At 42.5% G+C, this 25,849-nt stretch overlaps 2 protein-coding genes across 5 annotated transcripts in view; one reads left to right on the top strand and one right to left on the bottom strand.

The window, feature by feature from the left end:
* The window catches only part of STK38 (serine/threonine kinase 38), a 51,398-nt gene extending 47,263 nt beyond the window's left edge, over nucleotides 1–4,135 (top strand). For both annotated transcript variants that reach the window (XM_032253572.1, XM_032253573.1), the window contains exons 12-14: nucleotides 457–552; nucleotides 1,534–1,628; nucleotides 2,116–4,135. In XM_032253572.1, coding sequence (XP_032109463.1) covers nucleotides 457–552; nucleotides 1,534–1,628; nucleotides 2,116–2,246 — 322 coding nt within the window. In that variant the 3' untranslated portion in view covers nucleotides 2,247–4,135. The remainder of the gene's footprint in view (nucleotides 1–456; nucleotides 553–1,533; nucleotides 1,629–2,115) is intronic.
* Nucleotides 4,136–8,726: 4,591 nt separating this feature from the next.
* The window catches only part of KCTD20 (potassium channel tetramerization domain containing 20), a 38,794-nt gene continuing 21,671 nt past the window's right edge, over nucleotides 8,727–25,849 (bottom strand). For 2 of the 3 annotated variants that reach the window (XM_032253570.1, XM_032253567.1), the window contains exons 3-8: nucleotides 21,435–21,708; nucleotides 18,262–18,364; nucleotides 17,769–17,889; nucleotides 15,781–15,978; nucleotides 13,116–13,226; nucleotides 8,727–11,496 (exon numbers count right to left, since the gene is read on the bottom strand). In XM_032253570.1, the coding sequence (XP_032109461.1) occupies nucleotides 11,204–11,496; nucleotides 13,116–13,226; nucleotides 15,781–15,978; nucleotides 17,769–17,889; nucleotides 18,262–18,364; nucleotides 21,435–21,708 (1,100 nt within the window). In that variant the 3' untranslated portion in view covers nucleotides 8,727–11,203. The remainder of the gene's footprint in view (nucleotides 11,497–13,115; nucleotides 13,227–15,780; nucleotides 15,979–17,768; nucleotides 17,890–18,261; nucleotides 18,365–21,434; nucleotides 21,709–25,849) is intronic. The other variant, XM_032253571.1, reaches the window with a different exon arrangement.

The following is a 25,849-nucleotide window of genomic DNA, read 5'->3' as shown; positions in this document are numbered from 1 at the left end:
CAAGAGATCGAGACCATCCTGGTCAACACGGTGAAACCCCGTCTCTAGTAAAAATACAAAAAATTAGCTGGGCATGGTGGCGTTTGCCTGTAATCCCAGCTACTCAGGAGGCTGAGGCAGGAGAATTGCCTGAACCCAGGAGGCGGAGGTTGCGGTGAGCCGAGATCGTGCCATTGCACTCCAGCCTGGGTAACAAGAGCGAAACTCCATCTCAAAAAAAAAAAAAAAAAAAAAAAAAATTGGCCCAGCGTGATGGAACCTGTGGTCCCAGCTTGGGAGGCTGAGATGGGAGGATCACTTGAGCCCAGGAGGTTGAGGCTGCAGTGAGCCATGATTGTGCTACTGGACTCCAGCCTGGGTGACAGAGTGAGATCCTGTCTCAAAAAAAAAAGTTATTCCTTTTCTTTTTCTGAAGAGACTACTTGAGGTGTGCTGAAAGACCTCTGTCTTTTCCAGATTCTGCTGTGAATGGGAACATAGAATTGGAGCTCCTGGAGTTGAGGAAATCAAAAATAACTCTTTTTTTGAAGGCGTTGACTGGGAACATATCAGGTATATCCATATAAAAACTTTCAGAATTATTTCAGAAAGTTTGTAGTTCACTTACTAATAATTTGGAAGGATCATCATTGGCAAGCCAAGTAAGGACAGAGAGCTTCTTAGAGATTTAGGATCTTCCCCTGATTTTCATTCATGTTGAAGGTTGGGCGTTGGTTTTTTTGTCAGCGTGTGTCATAGAAAACATTGAATCTTGCAGTTATTTACAAAGCGAAGTGAACTTTGGTTTCTGTGGTGGAGGGAGCACCTAGGAAGTATATTACCCTTTACCTCGAACTCAGCAACCTCTTATATCCCACCAGTGGGACTGTTCCTACCGAAAGGGTGAAGGGTATCACAGGGACATAAAGAAGGGAGAAAGGTGTGGAGGAAAGATTGGAGGGGTGGAGGTAGAGAGGGAAGGGGAAAGTGAAAATTGTTATGGTGGGGGTGTAGACTACAGCCAGCAGCATGGACCGCCTGTGATAGTCCAGACCTTCTGATTCAGCATTCCCTGGTTATTAAATAGAAGGTGAAGAAGTTTTAATTTATTTATAATTGTGTTCTGATTTGCTTTTTATGATTTTTTTTTTCCTTTGCCACTTTTTTAGCCATCCTGCTTGTTGGCACCTCTAGTGAGAGAAGGGCAGAACACTGCACAAGGGGACACTTAGAGGTTCAGTTTCCCTTTTTAGTAAACAGGACAGGCCATTGCGGGGAGTTTCATTAACAATAATAAGATTTTAATTATTGTTATCTTTCTTTCTAGCTATGAATGATTGAGTTTTTTTTTTTTAAATCATAATTTATTTTGTTTGGATCCAGTCAGTTGGCTTGGTTGGTCAGTGTTTGTAAGTTTTTCAGAGAAAATAAATGCTGCCTGCCAGTGAATAGTCTGATCATGTCAGACCAGGGGTCTTTTTTGGAGAAAAACTTGATTGGCATGATCCATATGATTACTAACTTAGTAATTTTTGGCATGTATATCCTTGGCAGAGAGAGACCTGCTGCAATATCTATTGAAATCAAAAGCATTGATGATACCTCAAACTTCGATGAGTTTCCAGAATCTGATATTCTTAAGCCAACAGGTAACACCACCACCATTGTCTCCTGCTGCCTTATAAGCACATTATTTACCCCCAGTTTTGGGATGATGCTTACAAATCAGGGTATTGAACATGGAGAGAAACTTCAGTTCTTCAGGTTCTTTGTAAGTACTTTTCCAGTTCTAGTGCTGGGTAGTGGTGAAACGTTGGTGAATGGAAAATCAATATCAGCTCCCGTGTTTAGACTGCTCCACTGGGTGGGTAAGTCACAAAAATCTGATCTTTTGTTATTTACTAAGTGTTAGATAATCTGAAATGTCAGGAATGGGAAAATAAAACATTAAAAATACTCGTGAAGGAATACAAGATTTAAAGAACCTGAGCAAGAAAATGTAAAAAATTTGTAGAGTGAAAAATAAGCTTTCCCAATTAGAAACTGGTATGTTCTTCTGAGCGCTGTCTTCAGCACCGTGAATAGTCCATTGGAGGTAAGGCAGTGAATCAACTCTCACATCTATTTCTTTCCCAGTGGCCACAAGTAATCACCCTGAGACTGACTACAAGAACAAAGACTGGGTCTTCATCAATTACACATACAAGCGCTTTGAGGGTCTGACTGCAAGGGGGGCAATACCTTCCTACATGAAAGCAGCAAAATAGTACTCTTGCCACAGAATCCTACGTGGAGCAGAGTTCTTTGTGCAACATCATGCTTTTCCTCTCACACTCTTGAAGAGCTTCCGAGAAGTTGATGTAACCCACCAATATGTCATAGTAAAGTCTCCTGAAATGTGATAATAAGAGGATTTTCTTCCACAATCCATCTGAAAACTTGTAAACAAAGACAACCATTTCTACTACATCGGCCATAAACAGCTTTCCTGCTTCTTCTGAAGCATCATGAGCCAATTCGATAGGTGTTTTCAAAACAACTTGAGTTTTCCTAAGTTCATCAGAATGAAGGGGAAAAACAGCCATCATCCATCATTATTGAGATTGTCATGTATAGTCATCGAATATCAGCCAGGTCCTGTGATTTTGTGACATGCTGTCTGCCAAGCCCACTAAGTATTTCTTTTTCCTTTATAGCTAAAAAGTCCCATAGTACTAAGGAAATAAAGCAATAATGACAGTCTTAGCAGCCAGTATCCTGGCTGAAGGAAATGATCTGCCACCCTGAGGGTGGTGATGGAAGTTTCTATCCATACCTCAGCCTCAGGAGAGTGGCTTATAGCCTCCATTCATGGTGCACTTTATTTATGGTACTAAGATAAAGACTGTCAGTCCATTGATTTATCTCCTCTCTGCCCCCAATATAAAATACCCATGCTGCTTTTCTGAGTGTTGATGGGGGTTACCAGCCTGATCCATTGTTGCTCTTAGAAGGCCCAGAAAGCCTTTGGGCATTGCCAAGGAATCCCGGATCATGTGGAAAATCCTCACTTTCTCTTCACGGCCGTACCCAGAAAACCCCTAAAACAGTTGTTGCTGTGGACCAGCAATACCTGCAAGTACTGCCAATGGGAACTCAGTTTATTCCTTGGGAACCTAACAAGGAGAACCCAGGCAGAGGCAGGAGGCCTGGAATCCTCTTGGCTAAGGTGCTCTTCCTGTTCCTGCAAGGTCTCCAGAACCTCTTTGGAAATGGTGAAGGAACCAGCCTAATAGAAGTACAGAGCCAGCTGACAAGTCCTTGTAAAGTTCACTCCTCAGTCCTTGGTGCAACCATGTTTTGTCTCTTCTCTCGGTATTTCTTCTCTCCCAACTTTAGCCATTTTGCCTTGGAATCATGATTACAGTTTTTTCCTTTGCAGATGCCTTCCTGGAGGATACTTCTCCCCACCCTAAAGGGTCGCCTGCAAGTTAGGCAGATTGGGTGTCTCTGCTGTGGCGTTCTCTCATAAGAGACTGAATTTTAGCACAAAGTGCCTTCTGTTTCACAGCTGCCACCACCTTTAGAGAAATTTTGTCAGAAAAATGTGGAGGCTCCATATTAATGCATTATTACTTTTTTAAAAAGTTTTGATAACTCTTAAAGCATCATTTGCACCTGTGTGGGAATTTTGCCTATTGCAGAGCATTGTGGCCGAGCTGCAGCTGGGAGCCTGCTTTCTGCCAGTCTTGAGGTTGTGAAGATCAGCTTTGAAAGGAAAGTATCTCCTAGCTTAGCCATTCAGAAAAGAAAAATGGAGTATCAGTTACAGTTGTCAGTGAAACTGCTTTGGGTTTTAACCTCTTCAAGGAAGAAAAAAGGTTAGGGAAGTCTCAACTCTTGGATGAAGATGATGTGTTTGCCTCTCAATCTTTCATTCATAGCCTGCTAGTGAAAAGGAGTAAATGAGATTCTTTTGTGTAACTTTGTAGTCTCTTTGTATTACCAAATAGTTGGGGTGTTGACTCCTGTGTGTTCTGCAAGTGTGTGGTAAGCCTGGGTAAAGAGAAGTAACTGCAGTGTTAGGAGAGTCTTTTTGTTGGGGAGTGGCAGGGGATGATTTGTTTTACGGGAAAATGCCCACATTTTAACTTTTAAACTTCTGAATAAACTGTGTGAAAACAGTAGTGGAAATCTGTGGTGTGATTTATTGAACTGATAAGAACAGATACTGCATTTGATTTTGGCAAAAAGGCTGAGAAGGGATTGTGATGTGATTTAAAGCAAATAGTGGCTTATAACTTAGAGGCAGAGTGCTGGTGGCTGTTTTTAACCCCTTTGTCCACAAACTATTAGAATGCCTAATTTTAAGTGTTAATTTCGAAACTGTATCACCGTCTTCATGCAAAGTGCTTATCCATCTCAGGGAAGCTGGGACTGACTTTTGTTCTGAGGGAGCTAGTCTCTGGAATCACTGTCCGTATGAAGAGACTTCTCTTGCCCCCACTGCATGCACTTCTTCCACTTACCTCTGTATTGCAGGACAGTGGGCCCTCCCCACACAGTATGGCCAAGGATGCATCCTGACAAAAGTGCTGTCAGCTGGTGGACCTTTTGTACAGCTCTTTACAGCCCAGCCCCGTTTTTTCCCAGCCTGCAGTCGACCAGGAATCTCATGAGCTCATAAGATGGAATTGTTCAGCTCTTTGTGTCCATCAGAGCAGGCTCCTGTCTCTGAAATGTTGTTTATTGGAGGAGTCCCATGTGTCCCACTTGTTAACCCCTCATCTGGGTAGGGAAAAGCACCTCAGAGTCAAGAAGGGAGGGGCAAAGACCAGCCAGAGTAGAAACAGAAGGCAGAGGAAGCTAAATGCAGCCAGAATGGGTGATGTCTTTCTAAGGCGTATGAATCCCAAGAAACATGTTGGGCGACACTGGCTCAGTGTTGATCCTGTTCACAGAAATTGTTTCCTACTCTCATTGGAGGAGTTAGAAAATAATATATAACTGTACTGCATACTAAAATGAAGCCAAAATCATATCATTCAGTCTCCCAATTCAGGAATGTGTCACAATTGTCTAGTACCTGTTTCTTTTTAGGTGGCTTGGTTAATTGGCATTTATTTAGTACCCCCTTCCGCCATATCTAAATTATCTACACTACTTTTCTGAGTGTTGATGGGTGGATACCAGCTTGATCCATTGTTGCTCTTGGAATTACTTTCAGAGGGCTGGGCATGATGGCTCACGTGTTAATCCTAGCACTTTGGGAGGCTGAAGTGAGTGGATTGCTTGAGCCCAGTTAGTTCAAGAACAACCTGGGCAACATGGCGAACCCCTGTCTCTACCAAAAATACAAAAAAATTTAGCATGGTGGCACGTGTCTGTAGTCCCAGCTGCTCAGGAGGCTGAGGTGGGAGAATCACTTGAGCCTGGGAGGTGGAGGTTGTGGGGAGCTGAGATTGTGTCACTGCACTCCAGCCCAAGACCCTGTCTCAGAGAAACCCAAAAAATGTCAAAAGTAAGATTCACATGAATTCTTTCAGGATTATACTCAGGTTCTGCAAAACAGATTGCCAATTTCAAAACTCATTTATATGGCCTAATAGGAGTTCCCCCCTCTCATCAGTTGGTAATGCTCTTTGTCGGGATTATTTCCTTGGAAAGCACTTTTGTAGATCGCCTAGTCCTGGTTCTCCTGGGCTCCTGCGTAACCCAAGTGTTGTTTTTAACGAACTTAGAAGGCATTCAGTGAATGTTATTTTCATTTCCTACATAACATATTTCCCTGGGATGATCCACCAAAGCCATCACTGACAAAAATGGCCCTTGTGATGCTTTTCCACGCACATTTCCAGAGAAAAATACCTTGCCCAAGCAACGTTGAAGCATCTGTGACATACAGACTCAATTCCAGGCAGTCTGGTGAGGCAACAGGGAGCTGACCGTGGTTCTGAATTGCAGATCGGTTTGAGAGAATTCCAAAGTGGCTTAATGGAATGTAGCATCACCTTACTACATTAGCGTCGACGTAACAGTGCTGACGAGCCAACCTAGAGTTGTGAGTAGCTTAGTGAAGCTTCCCAGAGATGTTTTTATTTAGGCAGCAGTGATTCGGCAGAAGGGAAAAAGTGAGCAGTGCAGGGTTTTATAGGCTGGTCAGTATGCTCCTGTGTTGGGGAGGCATGGATCTGTGAATAGGTACTACTTCGTGAAAAGCATAAGGAACACCCTGCAGTCACTTTTACTTCATTTCCCACCTCCCTACTTTAATCCATGCCAGTCTAGTTTCTGCCGTGTGTGTGAAATGTATTTACTAACTATCCTCTGTGTAAAACATGCTTGTATTTATATCACTCCTCTGGTCACTGGTGTTCTGCTATATCCATTGGGTTCCCTTCAGTCCTCATTTTGATCTGCTGCATTCACACTGTTAACCTCTAAAACAAACTAACTCTCCTCACACCTCCCTGACTTCCTTCTTACTAGTTCCTCTGCCTGCCACTTAAATGTTGGTGCTGGTGCCTTTGCCCTCTTGTCATGTGAGCTCTTGGTGATCTTCACCATACTGTGGCTTCAACTACCACTTTGGTAGTGAGGTCTTCAAAGACCCATCTACTTTTTTGAGACGGATTCTCGCTCTGTTGCTCAGGCTGGAGTACAGTGGCGCAATCTCGGCTTACTGCAGCTTCCGCCTCATGGGTTCAAGCAATTCTTCTGCCTCAGCCCCCCAAGTACCTGGGACTACAAGCATGTGCCACCACACCTGTCTAGTTTTTGTATTTTTAGTAGAGACGGGTTTTTGCCACGTTGGCTAGGCTGGTCTTAAACTCCTGACCTCACGTGATCTACCTGCTTTGACCTCCCAAAGTGCTGGGATTACAGGCGTGAGTCACAGCCACCGTGCCTGGCCCAACATCTTGATTTCTAATTTTACTTTCTGCTAAAAAAAGACACATAAATGATAATATTTTATTATAGAAAAAGCATCCCCAATATAGGATTTCATAAACACTGGTAGGTGAACAAGTGCAATTTTAAAAGTAAATACAAAGTAAAGAGGCAAAACCTACAAGCATCTTGCCTTCAGGAGAAAATGTAATGTTGTCCTGCACAAGTGATCCCACCCAGAACACAAATGTGGCTCCATCTCCCATGAAGGCATCAGATTTGCTTTCTGAGCTCAGTTTGCCCATTTCAACAACTGCAAAGTGATGGCAACAAGTGGCATTGAATATATGTTACTACAAACCCTTGACTTAAAATGTTTTTTGAGACAGGGTCTTGCTTTGTCATCCAGGCTGGAGTGCAGTGGTGTGATTATGGCTCACTGCAGCCTCATCCTCCTGGGCTCAAGCAATTATTCTGCCTCAGCTTCTTGAGTAGCTGGGACTACAGGTATGCACCACCATGCCTGGCTATTTTTTTGTTGCCCAGGCCAGTCTCAAACTCTTGGCCTCAAGTGATCCCACCTTGGCCTCCCAAAGTGCTGGTATTACAAGCATGAGCCACTGCACCCAACCAAAATCCTTGATTTTTTTCTTTTTTGAGATAGTCTTGCTCTATTGCCCAGGCTGGAGTGCAATGGTGCAATCTCAGCTCACTGCAACCTCCACCTCCCAGGTTCAAGTGATTCCCCTGCCTCAGCCTCCCGAGCAGCTGGGACTATAGGTGCCTGCCACCACAGCCAGCTAACTTTTTTGTATTTTTAGTAGATGGGGTTTCACCATATTGGCCAGGCTGCTCTTTTTTTTTTTTTTGAGACAGAGTCTCAGTCTGTCGCCAGGCGCCAGGCTGGAGTGCAGTGGCGCTATCTCGGCGCTATCTCGGCTCACTGCAACCTCCGCCTCCAGGGTGCAAGCAGTTCTCCTGCCTCAACCTCCCGAGTAGCTGGGACTACAGGCGCGCACCACCATGCCCAGCTAATTTTTTGTATTTTTTTTAGTGGAGACGGGGTTTCACCGTGTTGACCAGGATGGTCTCGATCTCTTGACCTTGTGATCTGCCCACCTCGGCCTCCCAAAGTGCTGGGATTACAGGCATGAACCACTGTGCCCGGCCCAGGCTGCTCGTAAACTCCTGACCTTAGGTGATCTGCCCGCCTCGGCCCCCCAAAGTGCTGGGATTACAGGCGTGAGCCACTGTGCCTGGCCAAAAACCCTTTTTAACTTTGATTGACACTTTAAAAAAAAATCCTCCATGTTCCACTTTATGAGTTTACATTAAAGCCTGTGGTCTGAATATTTGTTTTACTTAGAGGGGGACCCTTGGGACACTACCTGCAAACACATCTAACCTTCCTGGGCGTATTCCACAGTATTTTCATAGACCAGTATATATTAAACATCATACTGTTCTCTTGTGATTTATAGTAGTACTGGCTACTGCATATTGTGCAGTAAATATAGCTTACTTTCTTATCCTTTTTGCTGCCGTTCTTTCAAATATTTTTCCAGGGCTTAGCTTAGGAGAAACCATTGAATGATCTGACGCATCTTAACACTGTCCTCTTGCTCTCCCTCCAACTCCTGAGTGGCAAATGTTTCCTCATTGACCCTACGTGACATGCTGCAGATGCAAATTCAAGATTCTAAACCTCAGATTCAAGTTAATCATGGCTTGCTGAGATGATCTGAGTAAGGTACTCTGGCTAAAACCATCTTCTTATGAAAATGTTTCTGTATAAACAGCCTGGCTTGCTTATTTAGGCACTTAGAAGAAAACACCAAACCCAAGTTCCACCTTTTTAGAATTAGAAATGCCTCTTGCCCATCTGGTCAGTAACCAACTCTGAAGGGGATGACCTCAACCCAGCCCTTGTTTCTGTGAGGTCTGAGAGGTCCTGCTTTTTGTACTGCCCCAGGAATGGAGCAGGCTTGGGTGAGCTCCACATGGAGGGTTGTGGGAGGGGCACAGAAGTAAACCTTCCTCTCCACCAGAAGGAACCTGTGGTCCAAGCTTTTCCTTCAGTCACCACCACCTCGTGACTAGAAGACCTGCCTTCACAGATTTCAAGCTTACTGAAACCCCACAGGTTGGGGCCAAATGCATGTTAAGTTGGGGGAAAAAGGACTTCAATCTTGAAAGCCTGAGCAAAGTAAAGGGTTACACAGAACACTATCAAGTACATGCCATACTTCCTATCTTTTTTTTTTCCCTAAGGAAGAACTAGTTTTCATTTTTAAGTGTTAGCTGTGGCATGTTTACACTTAAATGTGAACAATACATAAGCTGTATAACAGAAGTTACACATACTTATGGAATATACAAACACTAGGTAATTCAAATTTCCTTTGTAACGGCATGGAAGTCTTCTGAGAAGCAGAAAGGAAGCACCATTTAACAATTATTTGGGCTAGTCAACTGGTAGTGGGTATAAATGTGGTACTGGTAAGGTCAGGGCCAAACCTGACCTCAAATATGAACCAACTAGTTTCACAGAAATAAAACTACCTTCCAGCTACAAATAATCCTAACCCTTAATCCAGGCCATCAGCCTTGCAGATGGATGCCAATGGTTGTCATGTGGGGGATCGCTCAACTTCCTAGTGAAGAACAGAGCATTTATTCCTACTGTGATGCTAATCACGTAAGAGACATAAGAACGCTCTTCTTCAATCCTGGAAAGAGCTTTCAACATCTACCTGGCTTTTATCTTTGGATGATTATAACTGGGACAGTCATTAAATGGAATCAAGTAGCCTCTCACACAGGGTAAGCATCCCAAATTCAAAAATTTGAAATCTGAAATGCTCCAAAATCCAGTTTTTTGAGTGTCAACATGATGTTCAAAAGCTTTTCAGATTTGGGGTGTTCAGCTGTTAAGTATTCTGCAAATATTCAAAAATCTGAAAAATACCTGAAACCTGAAACATTTCTGGTCCCAAGCATTTTGGATAAGAGATACTCAACCTGTATTCCAGTCAGCTTCTATCACAAACTGGGAGATAATCCCAAAATATTTGTATTTGGGTCTGGACTCTAAATGTAACGATACTATTAATAGCCATGGAGAAGAGGAAGGTGGTTCAGCACTGTGGGGACTGGGGAGGGTGATCTGGGTGAGAACGCACTGATAACAGAGCTGACAGATCACATAAAATGACTGGGCTCAATTTCCCTTCAACTCACTCTTCCCTTGGGGATGACATTGGTATAATTTTCTTACCCAGTGTGTGAGCAGCTATTAGGCTATTTCAAGAACCAAAATACACAGATATCCAAAAATCCCATGATATGAAAAGAAAACATGCAGAGGAAAATCCTGCACCAGGACAGGGACTGTGCAGATGATGCTTCCCACCCAGCTTTACTCCAAACACCCCCGGCTGGAACTCTAAGTCTTTCTATTGAGAAACTGGGCACTTGTGAGACATTTCTGCTGTCATCTTGAAAGCCTTTAAGCCATTCTAAGGTCTCCTAGCCACATCCACAGCAATGTGCTGCCCCAGAGTGTCAAGATCTGTGGTTTCACAACAGATTCCAAGCCAGGATAATCCAATTGGCCTGATTTGGAGAGGTTCTTCTACTTGAGTTGTTTCATTCCAAATGAATCATCAAATTGTTTAGACTCCAAAACCTTGAAGCTAAAAAGGTCTCATCAACATTGTTATTCCATTATCCTTCCTGCCAAAGAATCTGTGTGGTTTTGAATTTTTCATTGCATTAATGAGAAATCTGAATTTAAGCTCTTGAGAATTTCCTTTTGGACATTCTGAATGGGAGCCTATAGTTCTTTCCAGATGCAATTTGGGTGCAGAGGCCTCCAAGAATGGCATCTTGATTAACCTCTAATGAGCATCTGGTGCCTGCTTTTAGAAGTTAGGGATTGTCACCTTTTAAGTTTGGTCCCTTTGCTACTAAGCAATTTGCCTGGTATAAAACAAAAAAACCCAAGAACAGACTAAAAAGGATGAGGACTGCTTTGCTAAACACGAGGCAACAGGAGTCTTGACTTCCTTTCCTGCTTTTGCAGTTACACAAAGACTCAGTGAACAGCACCAGACCCAAATTTTTCAAGTTACCAGGGCTTCTGCAAAGATGGTGGCTAATTCACCAGTGAGTACTTCATCCCCTGCCAGAGGCACAGACTTACTGAAAAGGACACATGTTAATCATGGGAGAAAGGAAAAGGATAGCAGAGAAGCATGTCTTCTACTCAGGGTGAGACAAATCATGAGGGAGGGCTGGCTGCAGGTATCTCGGGTGAGATGGGGTCTGACAAGGGGTAGACCCACAGCTGGCCCTAATCCTGAAAGTCATTAGAAGCCATCTGAGAAAGCGGGGCATTTAGCCGGTCAAGTTCATCCACTTGTGGTGGGTGATGCATTAATATCTCCTGGTCCTCCAAGACATCTTCTGCAGCAGCTACCAGATTCGTGAGGGATTTGCTTCGAACACACTGAAAATCCACATGGCGACTCTTTCCTTCTTCTTTTTCCCACGACATCTGGATGAAGGGGCGTTGCACATAATTATAGATGACTTCAGACCGGCCGCCAGGTCTTCTCTTAATTTTTTCTTTACAGGTAGGGTAACCTGCAACGGAAAAAGGCCATTCTCATGACTGACAAATTGTGCTCACTCTGGTGTCCATATTTTCTCCTTCCCAACCACATCAGTTTTCTCCCAAAATCATAGCCTGAAAAATATGTGAGAAGTGACTAGTCCCTGCTCCATGCTCTCTCAGCCCCAAGCACCTACATGTTCACTTCCTTGCTGCTCAGATTAGTAGGTCTTGTCCTTAGAAGGGACTAACTGAGGGGTAACAAAAATTCTATCCCTTCTAATGGAAAAAGGAGAGAAGCTTCTTACTAGTTCAGGAAGCTGCTGTTGCTGGTAACAATACCATGGAACAAAAATCCTCCTGAGGCATGGCTACTCTAGTCCTCTGAATTCTGTTGGACAGAGGACATACTAAATGATAAACAGTTAAGGAAATGTGGGATGTTTAGCCTAAAGAAAAAACAGAGATGCTGCCTAAAATATGTGAAAGGCTGTCACATGGAAACAGGAGAAATAGTCAAAGTAGCTTCAGAGGCAATGAATGAGAAGACAAGCAGGAGAGGGAGGCAGTTATCTATTAAGTATGTATGGCAGAAGGTTCTAATGGTAAAATAGCTCAATGGGTTATTCTGGGAAATGTACCTGACAAGGGAGAGACAGAGGAGGAGGTTTAATAGATAATCTTCAAAAACGTCTTCCAAGGCTGGGCACTGTGGCTCACACCTGTAATCCTAGCACTTTGGGAGGCCAAGGCGGGAGGACTGCTTGAGTGCAGGAGTTCAAAACCAGCCTGGGCCAAAGAAGGAGACCTCATCTCTTAGAAAAAAGGTTAAAAAATATATATATATTGCAGTATAGTGGTATGTGCCTGTGGTCTCTGCTACCTGGGAGACTGAGGCAGGAGGACCACTTGAGCCCAGGAAGTCAAGGCTGCAGTGAGCCATGATTGTGTCGCTGTACTCCAGTGTGAGCGAGAGTGAAACCCTATCTCTTAAAAAAAAGAATGTCTTCCAACTTTAAATTCAACTTAAGTCAGACACAATGAAGGTTTGATGGGTTGTAGGAGCAGAAGTGAGGCAGCAAGAGTAGCAACGCACAAGAGTCAAACAAAGATCCATATAGGGCAGACCAGATGGCTGATGGCTTTAGCACTCTCCAGGAGTCAAGTCTCTTGAGAGCCTTGCATGGGGACCACAGGTTTGGAGCCACTGCTCAAGATCATTCAAAGTAGTTCTGTTAATAGATACAGACATTCCTCGAAGGCATGGAATAATCTTAAACTTTGAGTCCCCAAGCTCTTTTTTCAGAAGGACCCTTCCAGATGCCAGAAACATCTTCAAGACTGGTGGCAGAACGATGCTCTCACCTGGTGAGCCCACAAGCCCTGCTGTATCTCTTTCTACCAGTGTCCTTTCCCTCACTGCTCTTTATCCTGAATTAGTAAATTTGAACTTGTTTCTGTGGCTGTTTTAAACCATTTTTAACTGCAGATAAAATGAAAACTGAGGACAAAAACAGAAACCCTTCAAACTTGAATAAGAATGTGGTTTTCATGTATGCCTATTTTCTAGGTCCTCCGGAAACTAAATTTTCAGGACATAAGCTGTGGCCATATACCCAACCTGAATATTGACTGGGACTTTTTTTTTTACCTTCAATTCCAATGCGAATGTTTTTCAGGCCCCGTTCCTTTAACACTGTTTTTGCAACATCCCGATTCTCAATATATTTGAAGAATCTGTAGAGCTTAGAGCTATAAAGAACTGAAAAAGAAAAAATACCATGGAGTGAAGACCTAAGAGGAAAGAGATAAGGTAACACAATCAAACTAATGAAAGATATACTTGACCACTAATGCCAAAAAATCCAGATGGATCAAAGATTAAATGTTAAATAGTACATAAACCATAAGATAAATTTTTATAGTCTCAGGCTGGGGACTTTCTGGGTACAACATTAAATGCAGAAGCCATAAAACTTATTATTATAGAAATATAACATCTCTGCATAGCCTAAACCACCATTTACCAAAGCTAAAAAGACAACTGAATGAAAAAATATTTGCAACTCATAAAAGGCTGATTTCTTTAATTAGAAAGAGCTGCCACAAATAGAGCTTTCACAAATCACTAAGTAAAAGACTAACAATCTGATTTCATAATGGACAAAAGGCACAAACACCATGAACAAAAATGGAAATTACAATGGCTCTTGAAAACTAAAAAGGTTTTGTCTTGGCACAGTGGCTTACACCTGTATTTCCAGCACTTTGGGAGGCTTAGGCAGTCAGATCAGTTGAGGTCAGGAGCTGGAGACCAGCCTGGCCAACATGGTGAAACCCCGTCTCTACTAAAAATACAAAACTCAGACAGGCGTGGTGGTGGGTGGTCTCTTATCCCAGCTACTCTGGAGGCTGAGGCGGAAGAACCACTTGAACCTGGGAGGCGGAAGTTGCAGTGAGCTGAGATCCCACCACTGCACTCCAGTCTAGGCAACAGAAGGAGACTCCATCTCAAAAAAAAAAAAAAAAAAAAAAAAAAAAAATTTCTTTTTCAGATTCACTTATGAAATAAGAAATGTAATTAAAACTCATGCCAATCATGAGCTGCTGCAGTTTTTTACCTATTAAGAAATTAGCAAAGATAAAAGTTTTAAAAAAATACTGTCTTGGGGCCAGGCATGGTGGCTTATAGCTATAATCCCAACACTTTGGGTGGCCAATGCAGGAAGATGGCTTGAGGCCAGGAGTTTGAGACCAGCCTAGGCAAAGCAACATAGTGAGACCCCATCTCTACACAAATTAAAAAAAAAAAAAATCAGCCAGTCGTGGTGGCACACACCGGCAGTCCAAGCTACTTGGAGGCTGAGGTGGGAGAATCGCTTGAGACCAGGTGTTCGAGGCCACAGTGAGCCATGACTGTACCACTGCACTCCAGCCTGAGTGAAAGAGCAAGCTTCTATCTGAAAAAAAATTTTTTTCAAGCCACTGTTGGCCAGGCATGGTGGCCCACTCCTGTAATCCTAGCACTTTGGGAGGCCAAGGCGGGTGGATCACTTGAGGTGAGGAGTTCGAGACCAGCCTGGGCAACATGGTGAAACCCATCTCTACTAATAATACAAAAATTAGCCAGGTGTGGTGGCACGCACCTGTAGTCAGTCCTAGCTACTCGGGAGGCTGAGGCATGAGAATCACTTGAACCTGAGAGGCAGAGGTTTCACTGAGTCGAGATCATGCCATTGCACTCCAGCCTGGGCAATAGAGAGAGACTCTGTCTCAAAAAAGAAAAAAAAAAGCCACTGTTTTGGTAGGGGGGTGGAAACAATGGAAAGAAACCTGTCATGTACTGTTTTGTGAGTGTAAATTGGTACAACTTTTATGGAGGATAATTTGTCAACATCTATCAAAATTATAAAGCCACAAATCTTTTTTTTTGAGACAGATTCTAGCTCTGTCACCCAGGCTGGAGTGCAATGGTGTGATCTTGGCTCACTGCAACCTCTGCCTCCCAAGTTTAAGCAATTCTCCTGTCTCAGCCTCCTGAATAGCTAGGTTACAGGCATGTGCCACCTTGCCCAGCTAATTTTTGTATTTTTAGTAGAGATGGGGTTTCGCTATGTTCAGGCCAGGCTGGTCTTGAACTCCTGACCTCTAACAATCTGCCCACCTCAGCCTCCCCAAGGGCTGGGATTACAGGCGTGAGCCACTGCACTCTGCCAATAGTTTAAATGTCCAATAACAGGACTGGTTAAATCAATTATGGCACATTTGTGCAAGGGAATACTATAGAGACACAAAAAAGAATGCTGAAGATTTTTATGTTAACACACGGCATAGAACAGTTGTATGACATGGTACATTTGAAAGTGGAGGCGAAAACAAGTAATTGATTATGTATGTACACTGAATATACTTGGAAGCCTATAAAACAAATTGAGGAAGAGAATGGGATAGATGGGGCAGGAGTGAGAATAAGACTTTTTAAGTGTATATACTTCATGCTTTTTTGAATTTTGAATTATTACCAATTAAAAAGGATTTAAAAATGAAATGAATTAAAAGAATGACACCATCATTTAATGTGCTGCCTGAGTATATTACACAGTACAAGACACCAGAGAAAGAAGTGAATGGTATAACAACATTCACTGTGTTCCCCAGCATAAAGGTTAGACCTGCATCACTAGGGATTTGTCATCCAGGTGAGTGTGGTCATCACAGGCTCAACTTTGATATTCACACTGGTTCTAGGATCAAGCTGCCACCCCAGGTATCGAGTTTCTTGCTGAAAACATCTACACCATGCCGGAAGCTCCTACTTTGGGAATATTCCTCCCCCATTGGTGGAGGGTGGTCTTCATCCCAGTCCACAGAATCCTCATCCGTCAGCACAACAATGTGACACTCTCGCTCTCCTTTCTTGGCACAGCCCACCATGATGGGCAAGATCAGCTCTTCGAGGTAGTGGTCAAACTGCTTATGAGCACCGTCATTAGACAGTTCATGCAGTAAAGCACCTGCAGAGACAAAATGTAGGTGAACATGCTTTCTGCCTAAATGCACATATTACTGGAGTGAAAAAGAATATGAGGTAATGGCTGTTATCATTGATGAGGTTCAGAGAAGTGGCACATTTAAAGACAAAAGATTGTTTCCTGCTCCAAGGTGATTATTAAGTTTTGTTAAGTATGTCTCCTACTCATGTTTAATAATCCTTGAGCATTCTGATCAACTGAGGTTTTGTTGGACATATAAGGTCAGACCATAAATGTTAATTCTGTAAGAGATGAAATCATCATTTGGGGACAATTCTTTGTATACCTCTTCTGAAGATGCTTTGGATTCTCATTTCCTGGAGTTAAGAGTACTATAGTAGAGGAATAATCTGAATTTTGGTGACACCAAAGGACTTACTCTAAGTGTGTAATACACTCAGTAGAGAAATAACATGTACAGAGGCCTTCATGCAACATGCAGGGAAATGTATCATGAAATCCAAAGAGTAATTCTTTAAATAATTTCGGGAAGCCTAGGTAATGATAGGAGCATGGAGTTTGCAGTCAGACAATCTGAGTTCTATTCCTAGCCTTAATGCCTAGAGCTCTGAACAAGCTAAGTTCTTAAATGAGGTTATCACCCATCTTTCAGAATTGTTGCAAGATTCAGGCAAGTCCATATCTATAAAGCACTTAGCAAGCTCTTAAGTCAATAATAATAGGCCGGGCGCAGTGGCTCATGCCTGTAATCTCAGCACTTTTGGAGGTCGAGATGGGGAGATCACTTGAGGTCAGGAGTTCGAGACCAGCCTGGCCAACATGGTAAGACACTATCTCTACTAAAAATACAAAAATTAGCTGGGCATGGTGGCCCACGCCTGTAATCCCAGCTAGGAGAATCACTAGAACCCAGGAGGCGGAGGCTGCAGTGAGCTGAGATTGTGCCGCTGCACTCTAGCCTGGGCAACAGAGCGAGACTTTGTCTCCGAAACAAACAAAAAATAGCCAGGCATGGTGGCATGTACCTGTAGCCCCAGCTACTCAGGAGGCTGAGGTGGGAGGACTGTTTGAGGCCACGAGTTCGAGACTAGCCTGGGCAACATAGCAAGAACCCATCTCAAGTAAAAAAAAGACAAAATAATGATCAGCAGAACCTGGCCAATTTGTGCTGTTTGACTTTATTAGTAAATTGTTCCTCATGCTGGACCATCAGTATCCTTGTTTGTTAGAGTTCAGACACCAAAGTCCCAAGAGGGAAACAGTTAGCTTGGTCTCCAACTGGTCAAGCTCCATTTAGAAACTACGATCTGTTTTCCTTTGTCTACTCCAGTTCCTCACAGTGCTTTTAACCAACAGAGGAAATGGGTTAGTTAGTATCACATCTCTGCCTCTGCAGATGATTTTCAACTCACACTTGAAATTATTTCTGTTTAGTAATAAAAAACATCAGCCAGGCATGATGGCTCACACCTGTAATCCCAGGACTTTGGGAGGCAGAGGTGGGCAGATCACCTGAGGTCAGGAGTTCAAGACCAGCCTGGCCAACATGGTTAAACCCCGTCACTACTAAAAATACAAAAATTAGTCGGGTGTGGTGGCAGGTGCCTGTAATCCCAGCTACTAGGGAGGCTGAGGCAGGAGAATCCCTTCAACCTGGGAGGTGGAGGTTGCAATGAGCCGAGATCTCACCACTGCATTCCAGCCTGGGAGACAGAGCAAGACTCTGTCTCAGAAAAAAAAAAATCTGTGACTTCCAAGAAAACTCAAAGTTCAGCTGCTCAAGTGTAGCTGGCAGCTGCTCTTGTACTTACTTAGATCTTGACATCGGATAGTGTTGAAGTCAAAGTTAATGCAGAGATAATCACATGTATCTCTAAGATCTGGGATTGAGATGCCATCAGGACAATTGATGATACCGGTTTTGTAATAATCCTGTAAATAGATTAGGAGGAAAAAATGTAGGCAAAGAACAAGATGAAAAATGACTTCTTCATCCCTATGCATTCCTGGTTCTGTTAAAGCAATGCACTAATGGAATTACCACCAAATGTATGATTCATTAGATGGCAAAATAGCTCCTGGCTATCTTGAGGTGTTTAATCAGAACTTGGTAACTGATAGAGTCTACACACAAACGAGCAAGGACTTAAAAGTTACAGGAATAGAAAACAAAGGGAGAAAGGAAACAACTGGAAACGAGAGACCCTAAAGACAGTAACATAGCTGATGGAGCTCTCAAGGCTATTGATCACACATGCCCCTGAGGAAGAGAAGAGAATGTAACAAAAAAGGGCCACTACACACCAACACTGTGCGAAATACAGTTGCACTGATGCCTTCGGCAATCTCATACTCTCCCTTCTCATTGGGCCGAGTGAAGTTGTACTCTCTTCCTGGTCCAAACATCCTGAAAGATACCCAGGTAATAATGTTATCTTCTCCAGCATGATTCTTCACAGATCAGTCTTCTCCCTTCTGTACCTCATTCTGAAAGACTCCATCCCGTTCTCTCATAGTATAAGTTAAAAACACAGCACTGGGACCCAATGCCCACAAGACAACTCAGGTCTTAGGCAACTCCCTTCAGACAGGAAAAGGAGACAATTGCTTTAAGCATTGGTGTGCAAAGAAGAATGAAGGATCAAGTCCACAAAGTTCACCTGTAGTGAGTTTCTCTGGCAATAAATGCAGTAAACAGCAACTGCAGAGGTGGCCCTTGGAAAATATCTGTGTTGAGATGGTGACCTTTCATGCCCTCCCCACTGCCCAAGAACCTGCCTATATATACTGACAGCTCAGGAAGACAGCATCTAGACTCCTTTTTATTCCTGTCCCCCCTCCTGTCATCACTGACCTATCTAATATGCCATTCGTCAATATTTCTGAGTTTTACTTTTCAACATCTCATCTTCTGTTAGGTGCAGCTATGTTAGTGCTTTCCTGGTATGTCTTAACAGTGGAGCTCTGGGGGAAAAATGGCCTTACTCAATACCAAGAATAATGATGGGATTTCCAGATCAGGTAGAAAAGGAGGGTAGTCATTATTAGGCTTATCAGCAATTTACTACATTTCAGAAAGGCAGGCCTGCTCTCCATGAACTCAGAAGTCATAGGGTACAGGGAGGAGGGCTTACTTTTCCACCTCTCTCCATCCTTCCTCCCTTCTGTCAGATTCCCTCCAGTCTAAATGACCCCATGACTTCTACTCCTGTTGTACTTTTGTGTATGAGCTGTGGATGGTTAGATAACACAAAGGAAAGGGCAGGCAGCTACTGTCTTCAACCAGACTAAGATTTGACTTCCCAATGGGGACTCACTGCCATTTCCTTCCTCAAACTGCTGGGAAGTATTGCTGTTCTACTGTTCACAACTTGTCCTCCAGCCTGAACTGGCTGCTTTTCAAAGGTCTGAAAATGATTCTATTTCACATGCTTCCCAAATAACTGTACCACACATAAGAAATCTGTCTTGATGAAAGCCTCGAAAGAAATGCAGATGTTTTTCTGGAATGCTCTGGTTGAATGAAAACTAGCTCAGAGAGCTTTGAATAAAAATAGTGAATATATTGTAAATATAATCCCCCCTATTTATCATTAGTAGGACTTCAGCTCAGCATTATTTATTTAGTAGTGGCATGGATCTGCATTAATCCACTCTCTTTCTCTCAGCTTCTCCCTGTGTGACATCTGTAAGCTCACTGGCTAGGCTTACAAGTACTGTATATAACAGAACAGGCAGCCACAGAATAGAACAAATCTAAATAACTTACAGAACATATGACCTTGGTGAACTGAGCTGAATGAACCACAAAGATAAAAAACCAGACTCTCCTCTTCATGGGACAACTCATTCCAAGATTCAAACCAGTGTCACCCAAGAATCTTACCCAGAAAACACTTGCCTTTCTTATCTTGATCACTACTTTCAGAGGCAACATACCCAAAACAGCCAGTCTGCACTAAGAAACACTTTTTTTAGGGGTTGGGAATGGTGGTGATATCCAAACTGAGAACAAGAAGTCAAGCCTGATTAAAAAAAATACAGGGCCAATCTGGAAAATGTTTTAATGTGCTATAATTCAGATGTTTAAGAAATATGTAGACAGGTTTGGTTCTAAATAAAAAGTGGTTCACTGTGAATTTGTATGTTCAAGTACACCTATATTTGAATGGCTGGATTCTATTTAGCCTAGAATTCAATAAATTAGTGTGATCAATTCAAATTTCTAACTCAAATTAATTCACAGTCCTGAGGTTAGATCTCTAAACAAAATAAAATCTTCTAAGTAGATGAGAATTATCAAAAGCCAAATCTACATATATAATATCATGATTATTACTATTTTTACTCTGATCCCAATTTGTTCTTCCTTAGGTTAAGGTCTATGGTTGGCCAGAAAGACAATCTCTTAACTCCTAGCCCAGGTTCTGGGACCCCTTCCTGGACATTGTTCCTCCTTAGTAGGCTATTTCCATTTCCTAAATTCTAACTCTAAAAATCTGGGGGCTGGAGATGCTTAAAAGGAAGATAAGTCTAAATGAAGCAGCTCAGAGAATGGACCATGAAGCATAAAGAGAAAAACAAAATAACTAGGTTTAAAGATTCCACTTAAAGATTACATTTCAAATACTTGAATAGTAATGGAAGCATTAGAAAGAGACAGTATAGTATTGGCTGCCAAGCATAAAACTTGCAATAGATGGCAGGAAAATGCTTTTCAGTAAAATGGCTATGTTCTTGTGCCATGTAGAACATTTGTCTAATACTGTTTTTTATTTATTTTTTTAAAACAGGGAGCAAGACTTAGGTCTTACCCCAGCACCTCTGACCTGTGAAACTCTAAAACCATTACTTGGAGTGAATTTGTAGATGAGCAGAGAATCAGATTTAGCAGGTTATTTTTTTATAGTTTCCAAATAGATTTTACTTCCTTTTGTGGGGCTCATTTCAGTATACTGGCTTTATAAATAAGTATTCTCCCCACCCCAAAATACCAACACACATTAGGCTTTTACCAGCTTGCCCTCCATTTTACAAATGTATGAGAGCAGAAAAATAAAAATACAATGCTTTTTTTTTTTTTTTTGAGATGGAGTCTTGCTCTGTCGCCCAGGCTGGAGTGCAATGGCGTAGTCTCAGCTCACTGCAACCTCTACTTTCCAGGTTCAAGCGATTCTCCTGATTCTCCTGCCTCAGCCTCCCATGTAGCTGGGATTATAGGCCCCTGCCACCACTTCCAGATAATTTTTGTATTTTTAGTAGAGACAGGGTTTCACCATGTTGGCCAGGCTGGTCTCAAACTCCAGACCTCAGGTGATCCACCTGCCTCGACCTCCCAAAGCACTGGATTACAGGCATGAGCCACTGCGCCTGGCCGATACAATGCTTTTTATTGTTATATCTAATGCAAGATAAATAGCAGGTATTTCTGTTTATAGAGAATAGAGTAAATTTGGAAGAAAATTATCATCAGTTACCTTCCCAACATGGTATCCGGATGAGCAGTGAAAATCTGTGGATTCACAACAAAACGTGTGCCATCTACAAGAAGCGTCACTTTCTCTGGTGCTTGGGAATGCGAATTACTGCCAAAGCCCACACTACTGTTTCCAAATCTTTCTGGAGCAATAAAAGGTTCATGGTTCCGTTTATTCCCACTTTGGAAGCAAGAACCTTTGATGTCTTCTGCAAGGGGCATTATGTGAGGGAACTGAAGATTCGCTGGCTGAGAGGCATAGTCAAGTGAGAGGTCTAAAAGAATATACAAAGAAACCAAAATAACTTGAGAGCAAAAGCCTTGAGAAAAAAACAAATCCTGTCTTCTTTAAAACAAGTAAACAAAAAAACCCCCAAATTTTAGCTGTTCACAGGCAAAAAACCTCTTGCTTACAGCAAGTAAAAGCAAGCAAACAGAAAAACTAGAGACTCATATTGGATCTCCTCCATGTACGTGTGAAGGTTGCGGGAGGGAGGGGATGAAGGCAAGATACCCAAACTTTAACATTATTTAAATTTTCTAAAGTAAACTATGTCTATGGTTAAGAAAAACAGTAGAGAAGAATTTCTGTGGAGGCCCAGCAGTCTCCCCTGCTATTCTCTGTACCTCCCCCAGTGCTGATTCAGAGGAAATCACTTTTTACTTCTGTTTTCACTTCTATTGCTAAATAATACTTTTATATTTCCCATGCTTCATTTAAGAAACCTGCTACTAATATATGCCAAAACTATTCATTTTCAAATTCTTCAAAACTGTTTGAAAATTTTATTTTCCAGAAGGGATAGTCTTTAATTTTCCAATATATTACTTTTCCTAGAAATTTACAGTAAAAGGTATTTTCATTATATACAGGAGAATCCTAAGATTACCTATACTATTTTTTCAAAAAGGTAGGTATTACTGTCAGCAGAAAAGTTCCAGTGCAGATGGCATTAAAGTTTATTAATGAAATCTGTTTCTTAGTATCATCAAAAAGCTGTTTTCTTTAAGCAATTTATTTAATTTTTCTACTTGGTCCATCATCTATAAAATGAGGACAAATAATGTTCACTCCTTCTACCTCACAGGCCTGTTCTGAATATAAACTAAAATTAAGGATGTGAGCGTACTTAAAAATAGGCTGGGCGCAGTGGCTCACACCTGTAATCCCGGCACTTTGGGAGGCCAAGGTAGGTGGATCATCTGAGGTCAGGAGTTTGAGACCAGCCTGGCAAACATGGTAACACCCTGTCTCTACTAAAAATACAAAAATTAGCCATATACAAAAATCAGCCAGGCGTGGTGGTGGGTGCCTGTAATAGCAGCTACTCAGGAGGCTGAGGCAGGAGAATCTCTGGAACCTGGGAGGTGGGGGTTGCAGTGAGCCAAGATGGCACCACTGCACTCCAGCCTGGGCAACAGAGCAAGATTCTAGTCTCAAAAATAAAAAATAAATTTAAGAATAAATATATATTGTACATACATATGTATGCAAAATAGTGCATGATACAAAACAGGCTTAAAATTAATATATGAAATCAGGATACATACAGAAGACAATCAGAAGTAAGTATTTTCAAAGGATTACCAGAGGGTTCTTTTAAATAGGCAGTCTCCTCAAGTGATCCGCCCACCTTGGTTTCCCAAAGTGTTGGGATTACAGGTGTGAGCCACCACACCCAGCACTATTTTGTTTTAATGTAAAAAAAGTTTTTTAATGAAAAATTCCAGACATATGGAAGCACAAACTTAATATAATACATATGCCCCATCACCTAGATTTGGCAAGCTTTGTTAACATTTTCCTACCTTTTCTTCAAGCCCTATTTGAAAAAAAAAATGTTATCAATACAACTGAATTACTTCCACCCCTCATGTTTACAAAATTTGTTTACAAAATTTGTAAACAAATTCAGGAACATGATTAATTAGTCTGATTTCCTATACTCAGTCAACCAAGTAAATTGTTGGGCAGAGGACACTTAGGTTTTTTCCCATTTGTTTGTAGATAAAAGGTAATAAAGGCTGGGCGCAGTGGCTCACGCCTGTAATCCCAGCACTTTGGGAGGCCGAGGCGGGTGGATCACCTGAGGTCAGGAGCCTGGTCAACATGATGAAACCCCATCTATACTAAAAATACAAAAGATTAGCTGGGCATGGTGGTGGGCACCTGTAGTCCCAGCTACTTGGGAGGCTGAGGCAGGAGAATTGCTTGAACCTGGGAGGTGGAAGTTGCAGTGAGCCAAGATCATGCCATTGCACACGAGCCTGGGCAACAAGAGTGAAACTTCATCTCAAAAAAAAAAAAAAACAACAAACAACAAAAAAGGAAAAATCTAGACCAAAAACCTATTTAGAGTTCACATCCTATAGCTTCTCAAAAACTTTCACTGTGATCTCATGTTTGCACACCAAAAGCTATGCTTCCAGGCAACCCACAGGCAAGCTTGTAGCAAGAAACACTTTGATCACCAGGACAGGCTTTCACACTTGAGGTGCTGTTTATTCAAAATGAAATAAATACCTGAATTACTAATTCAGTTCTTTAGAATGCTTGATTTCACCCCAATGATGAAGCAATTAAAATGGGTTGATTCCTAAACCCAAGGAAGAAACCTCAGGCTCCTTCCTGCTTAAATGGGCGAGTAGGAAAAGAGACTGCTTGCACAAGTTCTCCCTAACGGTGTACTCTTGGGCGGCAGTCACATGCTCTTCTGTCAGCTGATACACATGAAGAACAGCCTAGTCAGAAATCATCCCAGCCCACTACCTCCCAGCACTGTGAACCTGAGCAAGTTACCTAAGCTCTCTAAGCCTCAGTTTCCTCATCTGTAAAACAAGGATAATAGTTAAAAGGACTAAACTGGAGTAGAGTCAGCAAATTTTCCATAAAGAGCCACAAAGTAAATATTTTAGACTTGTGGTCACAGTCTCTGCCACTACCATAGCAGGAAGGCAGCCATAGACAATATGGACACGATGGCTGTTTCATTAAAATTTTATTTATAGAAACAGGTAGACAGATTTGACCAGTTTGCCACCTCTGATCTAAAGAATATATGTAAAGTGCCTAGTACAGTAAATGCTCAATAAGGTAGTTGCTATTACTGGTGCTATTGTTTTAATTAAAAGTTAAAAAGAATCTCAGTTTATCAGGAGCCTTCGCATCCATTAACTTGTTTATCTACTAGCCTTGTGAGGTAGAAAGAATTTTTTTTTTGAGACAGAGTCTTGCTCTCTTGCCCAGGCTAGACTGCAGTGGTGCGATCTTGGCTCACTGCAACCTCCGCCTCCTAGGTTTGAGCGATTCTTCGGCCTCAGCCTCCCGAGTAGCTGGGATTATAGACGTTCACCACCATGCCCGGCTAATTTTTTTATTTTTAGTAGAGACAGGGGTTTCACCATGTTGGCCAGGCAGGTCTCGAACTCCTGACCTCAAGTGATCTGCTTGCTTTGGCCTCCCAAAGTGTTGGGATTACAGGCGTGAGCCACTGCGCCAGGCCTAGGAAGAATATTAATAGCCTTGTTTTCTACATTAAGAGGAAGGCTCCCCAGCCTGGGCAAAATGGTGAAACGCTGTCTCTACCAAAAATGTAAAAAATTAGTTGGGCGTGGTGGTGCACACCTGTGGTCCCAGCAACTTGGGAGGCTGAGGGTGGAGGATCACTTGAGCCTGGGAGGCAGAAGTTGCAATAAGCCAAGATCACGCCACTATACACCAACCTGGGTGACAGAGTGAGACCCCTTCTCAAAAAAAAAAAAAAAGCAAGTCTCAGAAAGATTAAGGATCTCATCCATGGTTACAACTAATAAGCAGCTGAGGGCCGGGCGTAGTGGCTCAAGCCTGTAATCCCAGCACTTTGGGAGGCCGAGGCGGGTGGATCACGAGGTCAAGAGATCGAGACCATCCCGGTCAACATGGTGAAACCCCGTCTCTACTAAAACTACAAAAAATCAGCTGGGCATGGTGGTGCGTGCCTGTAATCCCAGCTACTCAGGAGGCTGAGGCAGGAGAATTGCCTGAACCCAGGAGGCAGAGGTTGCGGTGAGCCGAGATTGCGCCATTGCACTCCAGCCTGGGTAACAAGAGCGAGACTCCGACTCAAAAAAAAAAAAAACAAAAAAACAAAAAAAATAAGCAGCTGAGCTAGAAACTGAATATGTCTCGACTCCAAACCTGTGGCTTTAGAAAAAAATACCATTATCACCACATTAAATGTGCTAGACTGATTAAATAAGTGGAGATTTTCTGTGGTCAGCCTTATATAATTGTGATTGCAAGCTAAGCAATTAATTGGATAATTTATTTACATTAAAAACATTCATGCCGCCGGGCGCGGTGGCTCACGCCTGTAATCCCAGCACTTTGGGAGGCCGAGGCGGGTGAATCACGAGGTCAAGAGATCGAGACCATCC

Source organism: Sapajus apella, unplaced genomic scaffold, assembly GCF_009761245.1.
Source record: "Sapajus apella isolate SASKATOON/1434 unplaced genomic scaffold, GSC_monkey_1.0 scaffold83, whole genome shotgun sequence".
NCBI lineage: Eukaryota > Metazoa > Chordata > Mammalia > Primates > Cebidae > Sapajus > Sapajus apella.
The sequence above is the reverse complement of the archived record's forward strand: the minus strand, read 5'-3'. Positions and strand labels throughout refer to the sequence as shown.